General features: G+C 35.1%; 1 protein-coding gene across 1 annotated transcript in view; it reads right to left on the bottom strand.

Annotated features, from left to right (window-relative positions):
• Positions 1–395: 395 nt before the first annotated feature.
• Positions 396–24,697, bottom strand: part of LOC132749557 (serine/threonine-protein kinase mTOR-like) — a 49,539-nt gene continuing 25,237 nt past the window's right edge. Inside the window, exons 28-50 of the mRNA XM_060739366.1 lie at positions 23,355–23,517; positions 22,358–22,491; positions 21,922–22,000; positions 20,862–21,102; positions 20,132–20,325; positions 19,543–19,650; positions 18,794–18,919; positions 18,187–18,318; positions 15,244–15,362; positions 14,427–14,658; positions 14,064–14,161; positions 11,663–11,759; positions 11,110–11,331; positions 10,507–10,689; positions 9,558–9,692; positions 8,363–8,537; positions 7,220–7,355; positions 6,777–6,924; positions 5,051–5,173; positions 4,463–4,545; positions 3,990–4,137; positions 3,365–3,500; positions 396–2,692 (exon numbers count right to left, since the gene is read on the bottom strand). Coding sequence (XP_060595349.1) covers positions 2,349–2,692; positions 3,365–3,500; positions 3,990–4,137; positions 4,463–4,545; positions 5,051–5,173; positions 6,777–6,924; positions 7,220–7,355; positions 8,363–8,537; positions 9,558–9,692; positions 10,507–10,689; positions 11,110–11,331; positions 11,663–11,759; positions 14,064–14,161; positions 14,427–14,658; positions 15,244–15,362; positions 18,187–18,318; positions 18,794–18,919; positions 19,543–19,650; positions 20,132–20,325; positions 20,862–21,102; positions 21,922–22,000; positions 22,358–22,491; positions 23,355–23,517 — 3,556 coding nt within the window. The 3' untranslated portion in view covers positions 396–2,348. The remainder of the gene's footprint in view (positions 2,693–3,364; positions 3,501–3,989; positions 4,138–4,462; positions 4,546–5,050; positions 5,174–6,776; positions 6,925–7,219; positions 7,356–8,362; positions 8,538–9,557; positions 9,693–10,506; positions 10,690–11,109; positions 11,332–11,662; positions 11,760–14,063; positions 14,162–14,426; positions 14,659–15,243; positions 15,363–18,186; positions 18,319–18,793; positions 18,920–19,542; positions 19,651–20,131; positions 20,326–20,861; positions 21,103–21,921; positions 22,001–22,357; positions 22,492–23,354; positions 23,518–24,697) is intronic.

Below are 24,697 nucleotides of genomic sequence, written 5' to 3'. Positions count from 1 at the left end.
TCAGGACTGAGCGGGCGCCTTAGTCGAACTCACAGCGGTGAGGGGTAAACACCAGGTTATAACAGGTTCATTAAGTTTAAGGGGAGCGGTGGCCTAGTGGTTAAGGTGTCTGCCTCTCTACCCAGGGATCATGGGTTCGAGCCCTTTTCGGGTCACGACCATGTTTCTTCATTTAAGCGGACTCAAAAGTGACTAATATAAGTTGCAAGAACTTGTTTTGCAATCAAGCTTAAATAAATATGTTTAAACCAAACCATGAAGTTTAATTCCTCAGAGCTAAATCCGTAACACACCTGAAAATGGTGTTAAGCTAGGTTTTTGGAAATTGTCAATATTTCCCTTTGATGATGTTTTCAGGTAAATGAAGTAAACTAATAAGAACAATAATTCTGAAATACATTTTTTATTATTTTATTTTCATTATGCAACAAACGAACAAAACCTTTTATCATTAATACACATATTAATTCCAAAGAATCATTTAATATATTCTTAACAATACATATTCACTATTAGAAGAAAAAAATAACTTACAAAGTATATCAATGAAAATAGGTAAGGTAAATGACAATAGTTTTTCCCCATTCTGAGCACACATTTTCACCACTTGATTATATCAAATACTTCGTTATTTTGATGCCTAAATTAAACAAGATTAAAGGTTAGACTTACAGCATCACAATAAAACCAAGGAACAGTTGTATTCTTTGTTTGTCTGAATTTTCTTTTGGTTGCAAAAAAAACTATAGCTAAATAACTCACAAAGGTAAAATGTAATGTATTTGTAGTGTATCTGTGTAACTGTGATTGAAATCAGTAATCAACATGTTTACATGAATCAAAATCAACATTTACATGTTTAATATAAATGATCACATTAATCAACATAAAACATGACCATATATATCAACATAATCACATGAATCAACATAATGTATGATCATATAAGTCAACATAAAATATGACCATATATATATAACAACATAACCACATGAATCAACATTATACGTGATCACATTAATCGACATAATAAATGATCACATCTTTTTTTTTTTTTTTGGGGGGGGGGGGGGGTTGATTTTGTCACACCAAAAAGTATAGGACATATGGTGACTTTCTTGGTTTACTGGTGGAGGAAGACCTCAGGTGCCCTTCCGTGCATTATTTCAGGCATGAACGGGCACCCGAGTAGCACCAACATTCCGTAAACTAACTAGATAGCTTCCTCAAATGAAAGGAGCCACAGTTCATGTCAGGATTCAAACCCAGAGCGACGAGGGGCATGTGGTTTGAAGTCAACGACCATAACCACTTTGCCACGAACACCCCTTGTAAATGATGTGTATCAACATAATTCACACATATCCACATGCATCAAAACAATTTATGATCACATAAATCGACACAATACATAATGACATCAATCCACATAATGTAGGACTCTGATCACATAAATCGACATAATGTATGATCACATAAATAACATAAAATGTGATCACATAAATAACATAATATGTGATTGCATATATCAACATATGTGAATGACATCAATCATAAAAACAAATATGCATATTGAAGTGACAAAAAGATACTCCTGTAAGATATTGTCTAAAGATACAGTTTATCAACAGCACCACAATATGTGAAACATATATGTACCATTATCCGAGAAATTTAAACAATATTGTTTTACACAGAACTTTGTTCACACCATGTCATAAAAATTAAAAAATTTACGTCAATATTGCATCTCTTTTTCAGTGTAAAAATTTCAAACTTCTATAGTGATTGCCCAAGAATTATATATCAAAACACCAGTTCATTACAATAATTATCCTCTTTTCGCTTTGGTTGGGTCATATCAATCGAGTTGCACCTAGCAGTGGAGGTCAGTTTAGCAGGTGGAAAATTACCTCTGGGTGGCTCTTTATATCTTATTTCACGCACAAGCAGGCACCCATGTTAAACCATCAACCTTTGTTACAACTTATTATGAGAATCCAAATCTTTGGTATGATTTTATGCCCAAAACATTGATGGGTAAATGATTTACTGACACATCACTATGGAGGTGTCCATTTCAATCTTTCCAACAAGTGTTGTTAACTGGAAAAATTGTAAATACATGTAGAACATATTTTTAACCTTTAATACTGTCCTAGAGCTTTCTAGGATTAATAAAATTAGAAACAGTCCTTGACCTATTCATTTGATTTTAATGTTTACACACTTTGTCTCTGTTTCATTAACATTTATCTATACTTTACAAATATATTTTGGTTTTACAGGATAAACCTCGTTGTGTTTATACAGTTTAAAATTATTTACCACTGTTTTATTTATTTTTTTCACCAGAATGGGCACCAACCAATATAACACTGGCATAGATTCTCGTGCGATGTTGCCTGCTTGATTAATAAGTCCACCTGATTGGCTACATCCACTGGCGTCTCCACGGAGAAATCACGACCTGTCAGTTTAGCACGAACATGCTCGACGATGCTAATAGCCTTCTTGTTCAGACTCTCTTGTTGCGAATTATCACCAGCTGCGGGTTGGCTTGCCTCCGCTACTGATTTCTTATGACTAGACTGTGTCAACTCTACGTTCTCAAAGTTGTCTCCCTGGTCGTTACTGCTCTCAGAGTAGGTTGGATCCGAGCGCGTTGATTTCGTCTTAGTTTTTGTGGTCGCTGAAAAGAAAAGGAAAATAACATAAATAAAAAATATCCAAAATATATATTTTATATCACCTGTTACAGCTCTCAATAAACATATTCCTTCTTTTTTGGTTGTGTTATACATCGCTTCAACACTATAAAGGTTGTATGCCGACTTTACAGCTTTACTATTGATAGTAGATGTTAGGCACAACTACGTGTATTATTTCAGGCACAAAAAGGCTACTTAGTAGAACCAATGCACTACTGAAAGCTAGCTGAAAAGCTTCCTTACAAGAATCCATGAAAAAAAAAAAGGTGGGATTCGAACCCACAGCAGTGAAGTCTTTACTCACAATTTTAATCTTTGATACATAGCCTACCACAACGGGCAAGTGGTTTCAGGACAATGACCATAAACAGTCTGTATCTGTTCCAATCTTATATAATTGAAGCAACATATATTTCACAATTTAAATTTAGTGGCCAACAACCAGAAAACGTAACAGTTAAATGTAAACTGGGATGGTTATTTGCTTAAAGCAGTCATTACTGCTGAAACCATCTTTCATTCACTTTTTTCCATAGCATTTTCACACAAAAATGATAACAGATATGGTAAGAAAATAATTACTATCATTCTAGACTGGTGGCAAAGGCGAATCATTCCTGGTTCCAGCATAATAAAGGGTTAGAATAACTTACTATCCATAAGTCTCCAGTTAAGTAATGGATCATATACAAAGGCTTCCAACACTGCCATGAGACTGTCTTTATGTTCTCTCAATACTGACATGACACTTTCACATGTCATCTTGTAGTTGCCACCGATACCTGTCACCTTTAATACAATAAATGAGTTAATAGTAAAGTTTCAAGTTAACCTGTTTTAAGCATAAAGTAAATGTAGTATATAATTTAAAGAACGGGAATATACAATTTCATTAAGTTTCAAACAGGTCGCACAAAATTTTTATAACTTTGGCAATTTCCTTAAGCTTTACTGATGAAGAAAAGCTCAAAATAATCTTCCAAGCAGTTTTTAAGGCAAAGACCTGGCAATTACCTTGACCCTACAACCTGTGAGTTACTCTCATTGCTTCTTAACTGTTGCACAAAGAATTCAAAACCCATGACAGAACCAAATTCACAATTGTGTGGGGAAGATAATTTAATGAGAGATGCTTCATAACTCTAAATCCAGCGATACTCAAAAGAACAAACTAGTTTGATCAATTTACCAGCTAAAAATACTTAAAAGTTATCAGTTAATTTTCAGGGTCTTTCTTTACAGACAGGATCTAAAAATTTACACTATATAAGTACGTACCTCCATGGCATTAATTAGCATACGTGTTAATCTAAAAGGTATCTTCTCCGGGAATTTCTCCCTCACCATGGCAACCTCAAAACAGTCGCCAAAATCAATGTGTATTATCTTTCCGCTCATTCGATCTAACATCAAATTGGAAGGATGTCTGCAAACAAAATACATCAATGTGATTATCTATTTCATCTAAAAGTTGCCTTTTCCTTTAATTTTCAATGAATGCAAATTCAGGTCTTATGAGATTTGCAAAAATAGCAACTTTGCTAAATTAATTAAATATTGCTTAACAAAATTAACATGCATAAAAATTAATTATTAGTTTCCCATAAAATGTTTCTCAATAAATTTGAAATTTTGTTTCACATAAAAATTTTTCCTAGATAAAAATGAAAGAAAAAAAAAATCTATGAATTTATCATGATTACTAATAAATATGAAGAACATTGAAAATGATGACTCAAAAGATCACTTACCTGTCACCTAGTCCAAGAACATAGCCCACCATTGACATCACAGCCAGAGACCGTGTGTAGTTGGTCCTTCTATCAAACCATATCTTAAATTTTGAGAGAGAAAAAAAAATCAAGCTTTTGGTTAAACATACTTCTTAGAAAAATCAAGCTTCTGGTTAAACTTCTTAGAAAAATCAAGCTTCTGGTTAAACTTCTTAGATCCTTTTTTTTTTTGCTTTTTACTTATAACATGCTGAATTTCTTTAAAGAGAAATGCCCAGCTAATATATTTTTGACTGTCCAGTGTCAATTTTTAAGTTATCCAGACAAAAATTTAAAGTTTGTCATGCAACAATGTAGAGTCTGGTCAAACAACATGGGCAATCAGGCTGGCATGGCTCTATACTAAAAACAAAGACTAATCACATTCGGTTTCAGAAGGTTAAAGGTTCCAATTTAAAAAAAAAAAAATTAAATTCTAAAAACTTAGTTGCCATCTGTAAATCATGGACAGAGTGCATAAAAGTCTCTAACTCAGTACAGTTGGAATAGCCGGATATTATTAAATATCAAACCATTATGAAACAATGTATTATGTTGTGGTATTACCTCAGAGTTTGGACTCTTGTACCAGAGTATCTTTGCCAGGTCATCTCCCTGTGTGTGTTCTAGGGCATGCTCAAACACTTCCACTTTCTGCATCAATGTCAGGTGATCATAATCTGGGGCCATCTGTTTTACAAGAAGAATCAATATTTAAATATCTTTATTTTGCTAATTTTCAAACAATTTGCTGTTTGCTGTGTTAAAGTTAGATTACTGAAATCTTAATAGATATTGAAATCTTAACAAGAGCTGTCAGAAGGACAGCGCGCTCGACTTTTTTAGTGCTTGCCTATAAAACAAAACTTTGACAGTTAAGGGCACACAAGACTTTAACTAGGAATTTCTAAGTACAAATCAAGAAACATTTTCACAGAGTTATCTTCTCTTGCTTACAGATAGGTCTCATGATGGCACATAAGAACTCCAACTTCCAAAGTAATATCTCAAATGGTTAAGTCAACAAGTGGACAAGAATGAAAATCTTAACTGAGTTTCTAAGTCAAAAAGGGCCATAATTCAAATAAAATCCTTAACAGAATTACCTTCTCCTGCCCATGTTTTGGGACCATGATGGTAAACAAGTATTCCAACTTTCAAATTAATATCTCAAACAGTTCAGTCAAAAAGTGGACTGGTACTAAAAACTTAACCAAGATTCTAAGTCGATAAAAGGCCTTAATTTTTAAAACAAATCCTTGACAGAGTTACCTTCTCTTGCGTACAGATGGGGGTAATGATGTGAAATAGCATTAAAAGTTTCAAAGCAATATCTCAAAGGGTTAAGGCAATAAGTGGATTTACCCATATTCAATGTATTTTCTAAGTCAAAAAGGGGCATAATTCTGTCAAAAACCTTGACAGAGTTATGTCCTCTTGTCTGTTGATGAAGGTCGTGATGGTAAACAAGTATGGTCAGTTTCAAAGCAATACCTCCAATGGTTTTGAAATAAAGTGAGGTGGTACAAAAAACTTAACCAAGCTCAATACACTTTCTAAGTCAAAAAAGGGCCATAATTCTGTCAAAAACCTTGACAGAGTTATGTACTCTTGTCTGTAGATGGAGGTTATGATGGTGAACAAGTATGGTAAGTTTCAAAGCCATACTTGTAATACTTCTGAAATAAAGTGGGGTGGTACGAAAAACTTAACCAAGGTGTGACGCCAACGCTAACGCTAACGCCGACGCCGGGGCGAGTAGGATAGCTCCCCTTTTCATAGAAAAGTCGAGCTAAAAAACGTTATACAAGTTATGAAGATTTAATTCCAAATGACATATTTTGACAAACTTGCCATTCCCCTGAATCAGCCTTTCATTTTTGCTTCAATTTTACACAAGTTGTGATTTCCTGTATCAAAGTAATATTACTTAAATCTTAATGGATACTGAAATCTAAAAAGCATATCAGTAAACATGAACTTTTTATTCTATAAACCATTATGTTTACATCAATTATTTTAACTTGCCATTCCCTTAAAATCAGCCCTATCTATGATGTCCTGTGTTAGCTGTGTATAATTTTTATGAAACTTTATAATAACTTTAATTTGTCCATTCATTTTTCAATTTTTTAAATAAAAACAGGATCATCAACACTGTTCAAGGTAATACAAGAAGTAAATTCGAATTTTACTGAAACATCAAGACCCCTTTACATCCAGAAAAATAATTTTGCTTCAAATAAATACCATATTCACTCCTGAGAAAAAAAGTAAATATAAAGTGATATACCCTTAGCATGAGTCTATGTTCAATATTAAGGAGAATCTTCTTCTTTTCACGGTAGTCTCGAATCAAAGAATGTAGGGTATCAGTGTGTGGTACCCAGCCTATTAGTCCGGAGTTTGTTGACAACGGTATAACAGAGAATCTCTGAATCCTGAAATGTAAAAATAACCCTTACTCTACTGATTTTGTGTAATGGACTAGTCCAACTATGAATTTGGAACAGTCCATTGTAAAATTTCAGGGATTTCACAAACAAAATCTTAAAACTTTTTTTGTTTTTTGTTACACAATATTCATATGACAGCTTAACACAGGAACCTAAGGACACAGATGCTCCCATATTTCACTTTTTGTCAGTTATGTAATTGGAGTATTACAATTTAAAAATACCAGTGTTTGTAACACTGAAAGACAAAAGTAAGAGAAAGTATGCAGTTGCAACTTACGTTAGATTTCTACGGAATGTCTCTGGGACGCTTAGTAACAAAGAATTGACCAATCCAAACAACTGCATCACGCGTTCATCTTGTCTCAAATCTTCATGACCTTTCAGCAAGAACTGGTACTCTTGTCCATCACTCCCTGTAACAACATTAACAATGTGTAGAATTTGCATCGTAAACTACATGTATATCAATAACTAGAAATTTGTATAAAGGACAATTGTGCCCCCATGTTCCAATGTTTTGTCCATCTATGGACAGTGAAGTAGAGAAGGGCCGATCTATCCATATATGAGCCGCGTTACGACAAAACCAACATAATGGGTTTGCGACCAGCATGGATCCAGACCAGCCTGCGCATCCGCACAGTCTGATAAGGAGCCATGCTGTTCGCTTTCAGTTTCTCTACTTGTTATAGGGTTTGTAAGCGAACAGCATGGATCCTGATCAGACTGCGCGGATGCGCAGGCTGGTCTGAATCCATGCTGGTCGCAAACCGATAATGTTGGTTTTGTCATGACGCGGCTCATATTTATATTTGTGGGGTATTATAAACTGATTATCAAAGAGGTGCAAAGGTCAATGGGTTAAAGTGTGCGCATCTCAATCCTAGGACTATGTGTTCAAGCCATACATTCATCACACCATGTATCGGCATAAGTACTCATAAGACCAAGAAGCAAACTTGAAAGTGAATATTTTCAGTTGCATAAACATGTTTCATTATTCAGCTATGCTTATTCAAACTGTCTGTCTGTTGTTGTTTTTATGCCAATTTAACACAATTCTGGTCATATCTTGGAGGGCGATCAATCTAACCAGCTTTCCTGATAATTTACCAGCAATTCCCATTTCTCTGCAAGTAACTGACTAATAATCCCTCATAATATCTAAATCAGAGGTGAGACTACTGACCATAAGACTCAATCGTCTACGATCGCTTGTAATGGAACAATTTTGCTCTGCCCTCGGATCAAATACGGACCCTCGGATTACAATCCGGATGCTCTCTCTATTGAGTTGGCGTACCACCATGGCTTGTATCTTACATAGAAACCAATAAAAGGGTTATGAGATACAATATGTACATACCAACAAGAAACTATATGATCCAAAAAGAATAAAAAAAAGTTCTAAATCACTTACCAAACACACTGATTTTTCTAGGTCTCTGTTTCGATGTGATAACAGCCAAGTTACTCTGTACACGGCGAATCTTTACTATAGGCTGCTTGGGATCATATGTGCCAGGAACAGCTAACTCTAACTCTTGACATCGTAATAACTTTGGTGAAACGTACTGTAGCTCCAGTGATGTTAACTAGAATATTTTGTAGAAAAATATTGAAAATATACTAAAACAAAAAAGAAACTTTCTCCAAGTTTGAATGTAGATATGTTAGTACAGTTTTTCAATCCTTTTGAAACTCGATTTTTACTTGAATAAACATATTGGGCTTTTATACGGGGATTAGCTGACCGATTTTGCAAACAAAACGAGTTTTACAAGCTACTACATGTATACAAGTGTGTACATCTAAGTGGTACCCTTGAACAACTGGCACATACTTTGCGAAAGTTTCTTTTTTGGTTCAGTATATAAAAATAGTTTTAGGTGTTTGAATATTTTTTGGCTTTGCCTTTTCATTATAATCAAGGTGTCCTATACTGCATTTGTTCAGTAAGATATTTATTGTTGTTTTTTTTGGTCTATAAGAAACGCTTGGAGGAATAATGCTATGTGATAAACAGAGTTATATTTTATACATAATTCTTGAACTTGGTAAAGGATGATTTCAAGTGGCTCATTATGTATAGTTTCTGGTTCAAATACGCCTGGAGTAGGACCACCAACCTTTACTAAGTTGTAAAGCCTTCTCACATGTTACAGTTCAAAGTCAGCGGTGAGAAGCAAATGAGCCGTGTCATGACAAAACCAACATAATGGGTTTGCGACCAGCATGGATCCAGACCAGCCTGCGCATACATGCAGTCTGATCAGGATCCATGCTGTTCGCTATCAGTTTCTCTACTTGTAATAGAGTTGGTAAGCGAACAGCATGGATCCTGATCAGACTGCGCGCATGCGCAGGCTGGTCTGGATCCATGCTGGTCACAAACCCATTATGCTGGTTTTGTCATGACACGGCTCAAATGATTTGACATTTTCAAGCTTAACCATTCAGCTGTCTTTAAATTAAATAGTATTTAATTTCTAAAACTATTGAAACTTTTTAATTCATTTTGTCTCTAGAAATAAAGAACATTTAAAATGGATTCATTTTGATTACAGTAGGCAAAGGGTTAATAAATGTGCAATTTATCATAACATGGTAAGTACCTGCGGAAGTTGTTTTGAAATCCTTCTAAACACATGGTAGTATAAATCCCATGCCTGTGTAAGGTCCTTAACATTCCCAGACCTCTGATACTTCTTACACCATTCCTGCGCCTCCATCAAATCTCTCCCGTATGCCTGCAATATGAAATAGTCATTACATGTCAAATCATTATATATAACCTTTCTACCATTTGTTAAGGTTGAGTATGTGCAGTCTGATCAGGATCCATGCTGTTCGCTTACAAACCCTATAACAAGTAGAGAAACTGATAGCTAACAGCAAGGATCCTGATCAGACTGCACGGATGCGCAGGCTGGTCTGGATCCATGTTGGTGGCAAACGCATTATGTCGGTTTTGTCATCGGCTCATATGATCTACCTTCATAACTACCAGTACAACCTGCATGAGGAAATTGATTCTTTGGGTTAGTGGTTTAGAGCTTTTTACTTTTACTTCTAGTCTGGAAGTTAGAAGTTTGAATCCCAGCCTTGGCGACATTATTTCTAATGCATTTACATTTTCCTCTCACAGACTAAAAATTGTTCCTAAGAAGTTCAAAACTTAATCTTCAATCTTTGCATAACAGAATCTGAATAATAATCAATACAAATGTTATGAGTATATTCTTTCTTGCTAAATTAGAAATTCAATGTCTTTGCTGGTATGTCACTAACAAAAACTGTACAGTTTTTACTAAATTTTGCTAGCAAATTTTCCTTCTAATAGAGCTCTACCTTTCAAAATATTTATCTGATTTTTTATTTGATCAGTTTAAGTCATAATGACATGGTAAAGATCAAAAAGCAACTTTTAAAGCATTAATACTGGTGACGGAAGACCTCAGCTGCTCTTTTATGAATTGTTTCCAAGTGGTTAGCAACCTTCTCATCCACTCATCAAAGTATTTCATCTACTGCCAAATAAAAGAACAGATAGATAAAATTTACCTGGTTAAATGAAGTCTCTTTCAGTGTTTGAGGTCCTCGTTCCATCATAGCATGTAGCGGCTCCAAAGTGGCGAACATTCCTTTCACGTTCCTCTCTCCAAAGTATAACCTAGACGCCTCCTCCAGGCCTTCATGCCATAATTCGTGCCATAAAATAGCCACTCTAATAAACTCATCGCTCACCTGAATAGGACATAATCAAGATATTGTTTATCCACATCTTTCACTGCTATTTCTATATAATGAACTAGCCTTATGACCAAAGGTATCAGGCATGGTGAGGAACTTGGTAGAACATTCACCTTTCATAAGGCAGCTATATATCTTTTTTCATATATATCTGGTATCATAATCATTGAGGTTGTACATAGGAGATCCAACAATCTTAACCATTTGGCCATAATCACTTGAGGGGCTATCAAGATCAGATGGCACATCTTACTCAGTGCTGTTGGCTATTGAGTCAGTACATATTTTTGAAGTTTTCACTTCAAATGATATATGGTTTTGTCCAGAATGAAGGATGGACAAGTCCATTGAAGATATTTAGCATAGTAATGTCTGAATTACAACAACAAACCAAAGATGAAAAGTTTGCCCTACCAACATAGCTTGTTGAACCAGCGTGTTACTGTGTTCCCTCATATTCTTCAGCACTTTGTTAGCGGCATTCTGTCGAGCTGTTACGTTAGACTTGGATGCTACTGTCAGAGGATAGATAAGGGCTTGGGGATGTTCCTTGCCTACATCCATCAGTAACTGGTGGATCAATCTTCCAACCAGAGTGCGAGATGTGTCAATCCTTGCAATTAACTGGGGAATAACCTAAAGAATAAAATAGATTTATTACTATATGAATATCATAAAAGCTTCCACAAATGCCACAACAGTCTATGAATGAACAAAGTGACAGAAAAATCTCCTGCATCTACACCTCTCCAAAAAAAAAGAGTGTCAAAATACATGTATTGTCTTTTTCTACAATACAGAAAACAATTATTACAGTAAAGAATATAAATTTTTTATATTTTTAACCCTTAAAATGTAGTAAAAATAACATCAGATTCATTATTCTATCTGTGACCACTTATCTTATTTAGCTTATTATCTTCTATCTAGTCATTTATCATACCTGTAATTTAGCCAATTATCTTACCTGTAGCCAATTATCTATCTTGATAGCCTTTATACCATCTATCAGAGCTTCATGTACCTCAGGCCACTGTCCATAGTCAAACCATAGAGTTAATAATCTGTTGACAGAAAAATAGTTTTCAGCTTTTTTTTTTTTTTATCTTTGTTTGGTTGGGTTTTACGTTGCACTTACACAGTATAGGTCATATGGGCGACTTTCCAGCATTACTGGTGGAGAAAGACCTCAGGTGCCCTTCCATGCATTATTTCAGGAACAAAAGGGTACCCGAGTAGAACAACCAACGTTCCGCAAGCTAGGTGGATAGCTAGCTCCCTTACATGACAGAATCCAAAGTCTCTGTCAGAATTCAAACCCACAGCAGTGATGGGCAAGTAGTTTGAAGTCACTTGGCCACAGACGCCCCTTTTCAGCTTTAGATTCATTACGGTAAAAAAAGCTACTTCAATGTAAAACTAGAACTATCACTAAATGTGATTAATACCCCCACAAGACTGCTTAGGAAATGAGGATGTTACTAGTAACAGAATACCTTGTAAAAGAATTAAAATATAGAGTTATGGTTGTGGGCAATTAAAGATAGTTGTGGTTCTTATATGTTGCATTTCCTTTCAATGTGGTCGGCCACTGATGAAAATTAATTGAATTACTCTGTAATAAGTCCAGAAGGACAAAGAAAAGGAACAAAGGGCAATAACTCTATAAATACTGAAGATAGAGTTATCGTTCTTTTGCACTGCACTTCCTCTTATTGTGCTTGGCCATTGTATGAAGTTGTTTTGAATTCCAACCAGTACGTTTTAAGTTATGCTCCTGACAAGGAAAAGTATCAAAGGGCAGTATCTCTGTATTTTGTCAAAATGGAGTTATGGCTCTTGTGCACTGGCTTCCTTTTAATGTCCTTGACAACTGTATGAAGTTGTATTGAATTCCAAACAGTAGTTTTCAAGTTATGCTCTGGACAAGGAAAAGTAACAAAGGGCAATAACTCTGTTATTAGTCAAGATGTAGTTATGGTTCTTTGGCACTGCACTTTCTCTCAATGTGCTTGACCATTGTATGAAGTTATATTGAATTCCAACCATTAGTCTTCAAGTTATGGTCCGGACAAAAAAGGCAAAGGAAAAGTAACAAAGGGCAATAACTCTGTAATTACTTTAGATAGAGTTATGGTTCTTGTGCACTGCACTTCCCCTTATTGTGTTTGACAATTGTATGAAGTTGTTTTGAATTCCAACCAGTAGTTTTCAAGTTATGCCCCGGACAAGGAAAAGTAACAAAGGGCAATAACTCTGTAATTAGTCAAGATAGAGTTATGGTTCTTATGCACTGCACTTCCTCTCAATGTGCTTGACCACTGTATGTAGTTATATTGAATTCCAACCATTAGTCTTCCAGTTATGGTCTGGACAAAAAAATCAATGGAAAAGTAACAAAGGGCAATAACTCTGTAATTACTTTGGATAGAATTATGGTTCTTGTGCACTGCACTTCCCCTTAATGTGTTTGACAATTGTATGAAGTTGTTTTGAATTCCAACCAGTAGTTTTCAAGTTATGCCCCGGACAAGGAAAAGTAACAAAGGGCAATAACTCTGTAATTAGTCAAGATAGAGTTATGGTTCTTGTGCACTGCACTTCCTCTCAATGTGCTTGACCACTGTATGTAGTTATATTGAATTCAAACTATTAGTCTTCAAGTTATGGTCCGGACAAGAAAAAAAGCAATTGAAAAGTAACAAAGGGCAATAACTCTGTTATTACTTTAGATAGAGTTATGGTTCTTGTGCACTGCACTTCCCCTTAATGTGTTTGACAATTGTATGAAGTTGTTTTGAATTCCAACCAGTAGTTTTCAAGTTATGCCCAGGACAAGGAAAAGTAACAAAGGGCAATAACTCTGTAATTAGTCAAGATAGAGTTATGGTTCTTGTGCACTGCACTTCCTCTCAATGTGCTTGACCATTGTATGTAGTTATGTTGAATTCCAACCATCAGTCTTCAAGTTATGCTCTGGACAATGCAACGGACGTTTGGACCGACCGACCGACCAACCGACCGACCACCGGGTGACTCTTATATACCCCCCCAAACTTTGTTTTTTGGGGGTATAATTATCTAATAAACTTCTGCTACCTTGTAGTTTCAACTTCTCAGGATTACTTCATTACCTGTGTCACCAGCACTTTATATATTTTCAAAAGTATCAACCTGAATGCATGAAAGAGCGGACATTTAAGCATCCATTCCAGGTCAAGCATAGCTTAAATACAGTCTGAGAGGATTAAATAGTTATTTAAAACAAATACGACCCCCATCACCTCAAACTGTATAACAAATATTTTTACTGTAACTCATAAAGCTTTGTGTTATTTATATAATGTTATATATCACATAGTATATACCTTAGTGTATCTTGAAGACTGTTCTGTGAGGACAGACTGATTGACTTGAAGAATCCATGAACTGCTGGAACACAATACTTATGAATCTTGGAAGCAATCTGAGAAAAAAACAGACAATGTTTATTATTATTGAAATATATGCGGTTTCTGTCAAATAAAGTAAGCCAGACATAATCAATGCATTACTTGTCCAGGTAAGCGCATATACATCTTTAATGTTTTCATTGTTAGAAAAGAAAGTCTTATCAAATCCACCGCCTTTCTGTCAAGGGAGATAATCTCTATAAAATGCACTTCATTTTCTATCAAGGGAGACAAATTGGTACTGAAATGTAATTTTTTTCAAACATGTATATTACATACTGTATCTGGTCTTGGTGTTATAGGCAAATTGATCTCCTGATTCTGTGATCCGGAATCCTTCTGTTTATAGAACAACACTGCCTCATAGTTCATGAGTGCCCACATATGCCAGGCCTTATACCAGTTCTTGTCATGCTCAGTGGCTAGGGCAAAGTAATCTAGCACCTGCGGTATGGTCTGCTCGTTCAAGCCTAGATTGGCCTCTGACCAGTCACCTAGTTTCAGGTAACATCTGAAACAAAACGAAAAAATATTTCACTTTTTTTCAAATATGACACTTTCATACCATGAAAAAAATCCCTTCTCTGTATTCAAATTCATAGCTATAAGATGAAAATTATTATGAAATGATCATTTAAAAAAAATTCAACAGAATCTGTTTACATGTTAACATATGAAACTCCTTTTACTTTGCACATTTTGTAAATAAGTCTTTTGGTAGCTGAAACAAAAATATGCTTTTTTTTCCCACAAAGGGCTAAGAAAAACAATCTAGACTCGAAGAACAGGACAAAGTGATTCCTAGTTAGCATCTAACAAATTAAGTTAAGTGGGAATGTAAAATTATCAAATCTCAAAACCCCACATTATGCATCAGTGCATCTAATGATTATTGTTCTGTGAAAGCTGAGCTGGAATACACTCAACTGCCTAACCACCTACTGACATTCACCCATCTAATATACAAAGACCTGGTAAAAATGTAAGAAATTTGGTCCAGGACCAACATACACTTGGAATTGCAAGCAAAGACTTCAAAATATATTATGTCCTTATATAAACTTAAAAAAACAAGTACAATGGTAGGGGGACCTACCTGGCCATGAGTTTATTAAGCTCAGTTCTCTGTGTAACATCCTCTGGTGAGAGAAGTTGTAATGTTCTTGTTTGTAAAGAATGTTTAACAAACATCTGTAGCTTCTCATATGCATCAGTCTGAAAAGTCACAATTAATACATAAATAAAATCTTTACTTTAAAGCTGCACACCTACAGATGTATTATTTTCTTAAATGACACTGAAGAAAAGTTGTTAAGAAATGTATTAAAGCCTGCTGTCTGCAACTGATTTACCCATGCAACCAATGCAGACCAGATCAGTCAGCCAGCACATCAAAGCCATTTGAACACTGAAAAATCTATATAGTCTATTTAAGAAATAATATATCCCAAACTGTGATTTTATTGCTCAATAACATCACTGTTTGGAGTTCGGATGCGAGGAATTATATCACGAGGGCGTAGCCCGAGTGATATAATGATGCGCATCCGAACGACAAACAGTGATGTTATCAAGCAATAAAATCACCGATTTGGATATATTATTTCGATTCTAACACGACATCAACAAATAAATGCTGCCGTACCTGATATTTAGGTAAATTGCGCCTTTTTTGTTTCCGTACTTATTGTCAGCGCGTCACATTTTTAGTGGTTACGTCACGTGTATAATGATTACGTCACAGGTCTAAATATAGAACGTCAAACAGTGATTTTATAGCATAACTAGAACTATCACTAAATGTGATTAATACCCCCACAAGTCTGCTTCGGAAATGAGGATGTAACTAGTAACAGAATACCTTGTAATAGAATTGAAACATAGAGTTATGGTTGTGGGCAATTAAAGATAATTGTGGTTCATGTATGTTGCATTTCCTTTCAATGTGGTTGGCCATTGATGAAGTTTAATTGAATTACTCTGTAATAAGTCCAGAAAGACAAAGAAAAAGAACAAAGGGCAATAACTCTATAAATACTGAAGATAGAGTTATAGTTCTTGTGCACTGCACTTTCTCTTATTGTGCTTGACCATTGTATGAAGTTGTTTTAAATTCCAACTAGTACGTTTTAAGTTATGCTCAGGACAAGGAAAAGTATCAAAGGGCAGTAACTCTGTAATTAGTCAAGATGGAGTTATGGTTCTTATGCACTGCACTTCCTCTTAATGTGCTTGACCATTGTATGAAGTTATAATGAATTCCAACAATAAGTCTTCAAGTTATGGTCCGGACAAAAGAAAGCAATGGAAAAGTAACAAAGGGCAATAACTCTGTAATTAGTCAAGATGGAGTTATGGTTCTTGTGCACTGCACTTCCCCTTATTGTGCTTGGCCATTGTATGAAGTTGTTTTGAATTCCAACCAGTAGTTTTAAAGTCATGCTCTTGACAAGGAAAAGAAACAAAGGGCAGTAACTCTGTAATAAGTCAAAATGGAGTTATGGTTCTTGTGCACTGCACTTCCTCTCAATGTGCTGGACCATTGTATGAAGTTATAATGAATTGCAACAATTAGTCTTTAAGTTATGGTCCGGACAAAAGAAAGCAATGGAAAAGTAATAAAGGGCAATAACTCTGTAATTACTTTAGATAGAGTTATGGTTCTTATGCACTGCACTTCCTCTCAATGTGCTTGACCATTGTATGTAGTTATATTGAATTCCAACCATTAGTCTTCAAGTTATGGTCCGGACAAAAAAAAGAAGGCAATGGAAAAGCAACAAAGGGCAATAACTCTGTAATTACTTTAGATAGAGTTATGGTTCTTGTGCACTGCACTTCTCCTTATTGTGTTTGACAATTGTATGAAGTTGTTTTGAATTCCAACCAGTAGTTTTCAAGTTATGCCACGGACAAGGAAAAAGTAACAAAGGCAATAACTCTGTAATTAGTCAAGATAGAGTTATGTTTCTTACGCACTGCACTTCCTCTCAATTGTGCTTGACCATTGTATGTAGTTATATTGAATTCCAACCATTAGTCTTCAAGTTATGCTCCGGACAAGGAAAATGCAACGGACAAAAAAAAAAGCAAATGGAAAAGCAACAAAGGGCAATAACTCTGTAATTACTTTAGATAGAGTTATGGTTCTTGTGCACTGCACTTCCCCTTACTGTGTTTGACAATTGTATGAAGTTGTTTTGAATTCCAACCAGTAGTTTTCAAGTTATGCCCCGGACAAGGAAAAGTAACAAAGGGCAATAACTCTGCAATTAGTCAAGATAGAGTTATGGTTCTTATGCACTGCACTTCCTCTCAATGTGCTAGACCATTGTATGTAGTTATATTGAATTCCAACCATTAGTTTTCAAGTTATGCTCCGGACAAGGAAAATGCAACGGACGTCTGGACCGACCGACCGACCGACCAACCGACCGACCGACCGACCACCGGGTGACTCCTATATACCCCCCCAAACTTCGTTTTTGGGGGTATAATAACACACACTTTCGGTTCTTCTATGTTCAATAGGGAAAAATGTGAGTCGTGTTAGAATAAGATATTTAGCACGTTTAGGATTAATATTCACAATCCATTTGAAGTTTTTGCAATTTTATTCAAAATACGACTGATTTTTTTTTTCTATTTAAAGCACCATATTGAGGGTTAACTGCAAAACAGTTGCTAGTCCTTCTTTATTTCATATAAATTACTGCAGTGTTGCGATCAACCCTAAAAAAATTCCAACCCATTACTACATGCAAATTAGTAAAGGCATTTTTTTGTTTTGTTTTTTTTTGAAAATAAAAGGCTACCTTAAATTTCTTGATATAAACCTTTAACAATGCTTCAATTATTATCAACACTTTACTTATTAACAAAAGAATTTGAATGAATCTGAGAGGTGTTGTGCTTTCTCACTAACATGAAACTTGATTCATTTTTGAAACTGCCTTGAAACATAATTTTAAAATGTAATTTTTCACTAGAAATTAAAGGGAATACAAATACATGTAGGCTAGTAATGTACTGTACTTACCCTTTGGTTATTTTTCCACATATGTTTAAGATAAGCAAACGTAATTTTTGGATTGACTGTAGGTATTTGCTGGTCAGGTTGCTTACTAGGATCCATTCCTAGTAACATGACCAGTGTCTTGTGTGACAGGGCCTGAAAATATATACAAATTGTACATCATATGCAAATTGACCCACTCATTTAAATATAAAATATCAATATATTGAAAAAAGAATATAAGATATTGATAAGAAATTTTCAGTATTTCAAAACTTAATTAGGAAAGTATTTCAACACTTAAATTAGGAAAATACATGGACTGCACAAACTTTTTATTTTTCAGACTGAAAACTGAAAATCAAATCATCAACCCAACTTGGCATTATTATTAAAGACATTAAACCTTCCTTATGCCAAAAATATATATGCAACTTTACAGCAACCCTCTCTTTGCACATACCAAAAGGAAATATCATGTCATTTTACAGGAATAACAAATTTGATTTTTTTTCCAAGTCAATTCCACTGCTAATCAGACTGACTGACATGGGCAAATCTCTATCTCCCAAATACTTGGGGGCCATAAAAGGGTAAAGAAATGGATATTTATACAAATAAACAAACTTACCAGTCTTCCACTTTTTCTACAAAGACTAGAATATTTAAGCCATGTTTTAATGTCCTCCTGAGGGGAGACAACCAGGGATCGAACCTGGATAATCCTCTGCCAATCTTCGGCTACACGCTGGCAACCCTATACAAATGAACATAAAATATTTTTTTCAATATCAATGTAAGACATGAAAGAAAAGACACTTTAATAAATATAATTTGTTTGAATTGATGTTTTGTTTTCCATACTTAGTTTTGCTGTAGTTTTTTAAAATAATTTTTAAAATTTATAAAAAAAACTTTTCTATAGGCCTACATTATCAAAATAAATAGTATTTGTCGTTAAAAAGACATTTTAACCTAGTACTACCTAGCACTAAATAATAATACAACTTGACGTCATTTAAAATGTCACATCAGTATGTTGGTTCCTAGTACTGTACATGCTGGCATTTCACTGAAACAACTTAACAGGCTTAAATTCAACACAGTGAAAATTATCAAATTGATATTTTCACTGTTTCAAACAGTGAAATTATCAGTTTATATTTCACTGATATATTTCTATAAACCACCGAAAAGCATGAAATAAAAGATGTCTAATTACTTGTTATAAACTGGACTAAAAAAGAATGATGTTTGAATTAATGTTTGAACATAAAAATCCAAACATTGGCCTTTTCTATCATATAAAGGCACAGGAGTTAATAATTCGAAGTCATCAACTTTCAATGACCAAACATTTAAGTTATTTATAAATTTAACCTGTAGTCTGTCCCACCACATCTGTTTGATGGCATCTCGTCTTTCAGGAACCAGTTTATATTGTATAACCTCCTCCAGCTCTGATAACATCTGAACATTCACCATTGCCTGTCAAAATATATTACATATATGTGATCATATCTGAGTGAATGTTTTTTTTGTATTGTAAGACTTTAAGTCACAATGACACTGTATAGGTCAAGTGGCGACTTTCCAGCTTTACTGGTAAAAGAAGAACTCAGGTGCCCCTAATTGCATTATTTCAAGTCCAAGAGGACACATGAGTAGAATAACCCACCTCATATGAAGAATCAATTGTCCCTGATGGGATTCAAACCCAAAGCAGTTTAATAGGGGAAAGAGATTTGAGGACAGTGACATTAACCACTAGACTTCAGATTCCCCTGTCTGAATCAATGAAAATTAACAAAAGACAAAAGCACAATCATACTAATTGTGTATTCCTAGATACCCAAATTTACGAACGAAAAGTTAACAGTGAAATATGAACTTTCAAATTTCTATAAATATTAAAAAGAAATTCTAGTATTTTTCAAGTGAATTTTTTTTTAAATATTCAAGTACCTACCCCATAAGCTCTGCTATAACTCTCGCCAGCCATGGCCGTCAGCTCTGTATCTAGGATATCTCGTGATTTGTCGATACACTGCTGTGCTAGGAGGAAGTTCTCAGAATGCACGGCAAACACGGCACGATAAAACGCTCCATCATAAGTTGTCCGTGGAATAAATAACATGTACTCTTCCATAGTGTCCCATTGACCTGAGGTGAATAAATAACTATTTCAAACAGTTCTCAATAATAACACTAGCTTTAAGTAAAAATATACATGTACATGCATTTATGTCAGCTTGATGGTGAAACAATTTATTCTACTTTCAAGAACACTTTTGGAACTAATCAGTGCAGTTGTCAAATAAGAAATCGTGGCCTTGACCCCCAAAAAGAGCTCAAGTCTGTATGAAATAAATTTCTATATCCTACATAATATTCATTGAAAGTCAATGATATTTTCAGTAGCAACATAAATTTCAGGATTTCTTATTTTTCTCAACTTTGTAGCTTTTTACATGTTGCAAAGCATCTTTTCTTCAGTCATTAAGGAAGATAGATAAACCAACTTTACACAAATTGGATAACTTCTTCCCTCTAAACGTTTCTGAATTCTTCTAGAGCTAAAGAGAAATAACAAAAAAACATTTTACCATATGGCAGCCCCAAACTGAAGCCAAAGCCATGGTGACAATTTTAATAATATTAAATCCTAAGCAAATGACATGGTGAAAATGATAACATACCTAAACCCCAAGCTGAAGCCGATGCCATGGTGGCCATTTTACTCCTCACATCATCACTGACCGTGGACCAATTCTCACAGGCTAACTGATGTAACTGATTCCACTCTGCAAGGGCCTCGAGACACCTCATTCTCCCTAGCATCAGGTTCACGTTCTCAGGGTTATGTAACTGTTTCTCCTGATAAGCTTCCAATGCTCGGTTCCAGTCATGCAATTTCTCAAACCAGCCTTCCTGGATTTTCTACAGAAGATTTAAAACAAAAACTGATAACTAACTAGTTTAAATGCATGGAAAGACACGAATTTGCTGGCATTATTAATAAGCATCACTGTGTAAGTGATGGAAAGAAGAGGGAAATAAATATCACTTGACAGTACAGCTTTCCTGAGGGAAGAAGTACTTGTGTGTCCTCTATGCATAAGTTCAGTCACAACAGGGACCTTAACAACATACCTTCTGTGAGTTAGTTTAAAGGTATCATCATAATACAAACTTTGAAGTCCATAAAAAGATTCGAACCAACATTCGCCAAAGGCATGTGATATAAATACAATGACCATAATCATCCAGCCACAGAGGATTTCACATGCATCACTGGAGAAGACAAAAGGCCTATAACCAATCGTAAGAAAATCTGACAAAGCTTTGAATTCAAAACTTTTAAGTCTAAGGACCTGATGGCCACATACCAACCCCACATTGAATCATTGTAAACAGCAACGCTAAAATTTGTAATGATTTTGTTTGCATCATTTGTTTATCTTTGAATGTGTAGCTTTAAAAAGTAATAAAAAGGCTGGCACCTGTGGTTTCAATCATTTAACAAATTCACCAATATCAAAGAAAACCATCTTCAATGTGTCCGTATGGAGAAGAAGACCAAACTGCAGAGCATGTCCTCCAAAGATGTAAGCGACATGACCAGGAGCAAGCTGCAACATGGCCTCAGGATACAGCCCTCCAACAGAAGCTTTATGGTGATGCTGAGGACCTGAGACAGACCATTTGCAATGCAATTTATTTGGAAATAGGGATAATCTGTATACAATATATACATACCAGATCAGCTCTGTGATGTTTCATGGCATACTCTAGTACCCCAGCCGCTGATTCTGGCTGCTGTAACTTGTTGTTGATACTAAAATTAAAATATTTAGAAATGTACATGTCCATTTATACACATATAACTATTAGGTTTACAGAAAACTGGTAGAAATAGCTAGCGAACACTTTTCACTTGCACTTTGTTAGTAAATACTCACAATTTCTGGAAATAAGCAGCATATAATTATTACTATTTTAATTATAAAATGTTTGGTTTCATTAATTTTGTTGTGTTTAAAGGTCATATAGCAATTTCCCAACTTTAAAGATTGAAGACCTAAAAACTTAAAGGTGAAATTTTCAATTTTATTATCAAAGCTTACATATCTTAAACAGTTTTTCATAACAGTGAAAAACAAAATCAAATCTTGACTTCTTTCAATCATAATACCTTATTAAAGCCTCCAGTGTGTCTGTTGTTGGGCCTCTGTGGAACTCCTCCTCCTTGTAGTGAAGAGCTTTAGCATATGCCCTACACTTCATAGCTTGCTGACCTAATAATGAGGCTTCCAGTGGTAATGGACCCTGTAACAATACATGTATTATTCAATACGTATCAAATAACCTTTTTTTTTCCCTTACATATAAAAATCAACTGTTGTAAAATCATTGAACCTAAAGAGCCCAAATCTTTAAAATTCTGTACAACTATTGGGAGTGATCAAATATAAATATTACATGAAACATTATCAAGGTCAAGGGCTAGCTTAAAATCTATATTTAATTTGCTTTTGCATAAACATCACCAACATTTACAGTACGAGTTACTAATGGAAGGGAAAAAAACAGGTGCACTCAGGCAATCAATTACTACCACATACTTCCTCTGAGATATCTACCACATACTTCGTATGAAATTATCTACCACATACTGCCTATGAGATTATCTACCACATACTTCCTCTGAGATATCTACCACATACTTCCTATGAGATATCTATTTCATACTTCCTATTAGATATCTACCACATATTTTCAATGAGATATATATACGCATACTTCCTATGAGATATCTACCACATACTTCCTATGAGATAACTAGCACATACTTCATATGAGATATCTACCACATACTTCCTATGATATATCTACCACATACTTCTTGTGAGTTACCTACCACATACTTCCTATGAGATATCTAGCATATCTTCCTATGATATATCTACCACATACTTCCTATAAGATATCTATCACATACTTCCTATATGACATCCTCATATAAAAATAACTTCTTTAACATGGTTTAAACCTTTAATGAAGATGGCCAATTAACCAGTAATTTCAATTCATCAACAATGGACAAAAGACCAGTAATTTTCATTTCTCTTGGACAAATTATGGACCAGTAATTCTGATCTTTCAAACTCAGGGAGGAAATTATTGACTACCTTATCACAATGTTCCATGAACTCAGCAAGGTTTAGCAAGGTCTGTGTGATTTCTGGTATTTCCTGTGACGTTAATGCCTGTTCTAAGTTGTTGATCAATTCATCTTGTTGCGTCTCAGTCAACTCCGTCCAACATGACACAAATGCTGCGTTAAACAGATCCCTGGAATGTTTATTCATATATCACCAAAATAATATTATACGGCATGCCATTAATTTTTCACCAAAAGATTTTTTGCCATGTACAAGCATTTGTTTTTGATTAAATCAGAAACATCATCACAAAAGAAAATAAAGATTAATATATCTATTCAATTGTATCCGATTATGATATACGTTATTAAATGAGCTGTGTCATGACAAAACCAATGTTATGTGTTTGCGACCAGCATAGATCCAGACCAGCCTGCCCATCCGCGCAGTCTGATCAGGATCCATGCTGTTGGCTATCAGTTTCTCTACTTGTAATAGGGTTTGTAAGCGAACAGCATGGATCCTGATCAGACTGCGCAGATGCGCAGGCTGGTCTGGATCCATGCTAGTCGCAAACCCATTAAGTTGGTTTGTCATGACGCGGCTCAAATCTTTAGAAATCTGTAATAAATTTGTTATAAAGAAACTTTGATTTTTCAGCTAAATTTAACCACATAGCACTATTAAGTTTTAATTTTTCTTTGTATCAGCACTAAAGGGAATGTTTTACAGTGTTGTGTTTTTCGGTTACAGTGTACAATTTTCAAGATGGAGGATTATTTGTGGCAAGACAGGAAGGTGATTTTTACTTTGGACCACACTACAAGTAGTTAAGTTTCTTAAAGATACTTTTATGCCTCGCTGTTAAGAAACTGGATCTGGCATCTAGTCAAATATTTCCTCAGACCCTGCATCGCAGTATCATCTCATTAATGTGCAGATTTGGCAGTTAGAAAATTCCTAAGGACCAATGCATTTTTCTCCAATTCCGACAATATTTAAGTGTTCCTACACAAACTAGAACTGCCACTATCATGGCGTGAATACCCCCGCATACCACTTTGTCAGAATCAACAGTGGCCATTTAGAGCTCAAAGAACAACTTCCCTCCAACTAGGTTACTAAGCCAGTTGCATTGCTAATTTATGTGCTATTCTACATGCTTCAAATGTGAAAAATTTGTCCAATCAAATCATTGCGGACAGGACATTCTTTAGCAATTGAGAAAGAAAAGCTTTTATATTGTTCAAGATCCCTGTGACCTTGACCTTTGACCCAGTGACCTCAAAATAAATAGGGGGTCACCTTATAGTCATGATCCAACATTCCATGCCAAATATGCAGACAGTAGGTCAAAGGAATCGTAAGTT

This window comes from Ruditapes philippinarum, unplaced genomic scaffold, assembly GCF_026571515.1.
Source record: "Ruditapes philippinarum isolate M1 unplaced genomic scaffold, ASM2657151v2 ctg345_1_1_1_1, whole genome shotgun sequence".
Taxonomy (NCBI): Eukaryota; Metazoa; Mollusca; class Bivalvia; order Venerida; family Veneridae; genus Ruditapes; species Ruditapes philippinarum.
The sequence above is the reverse complement of the archived record's forward strand: the minus strand, read 5'-3'. Positions and strand labels throughout refer to the sequence as shown.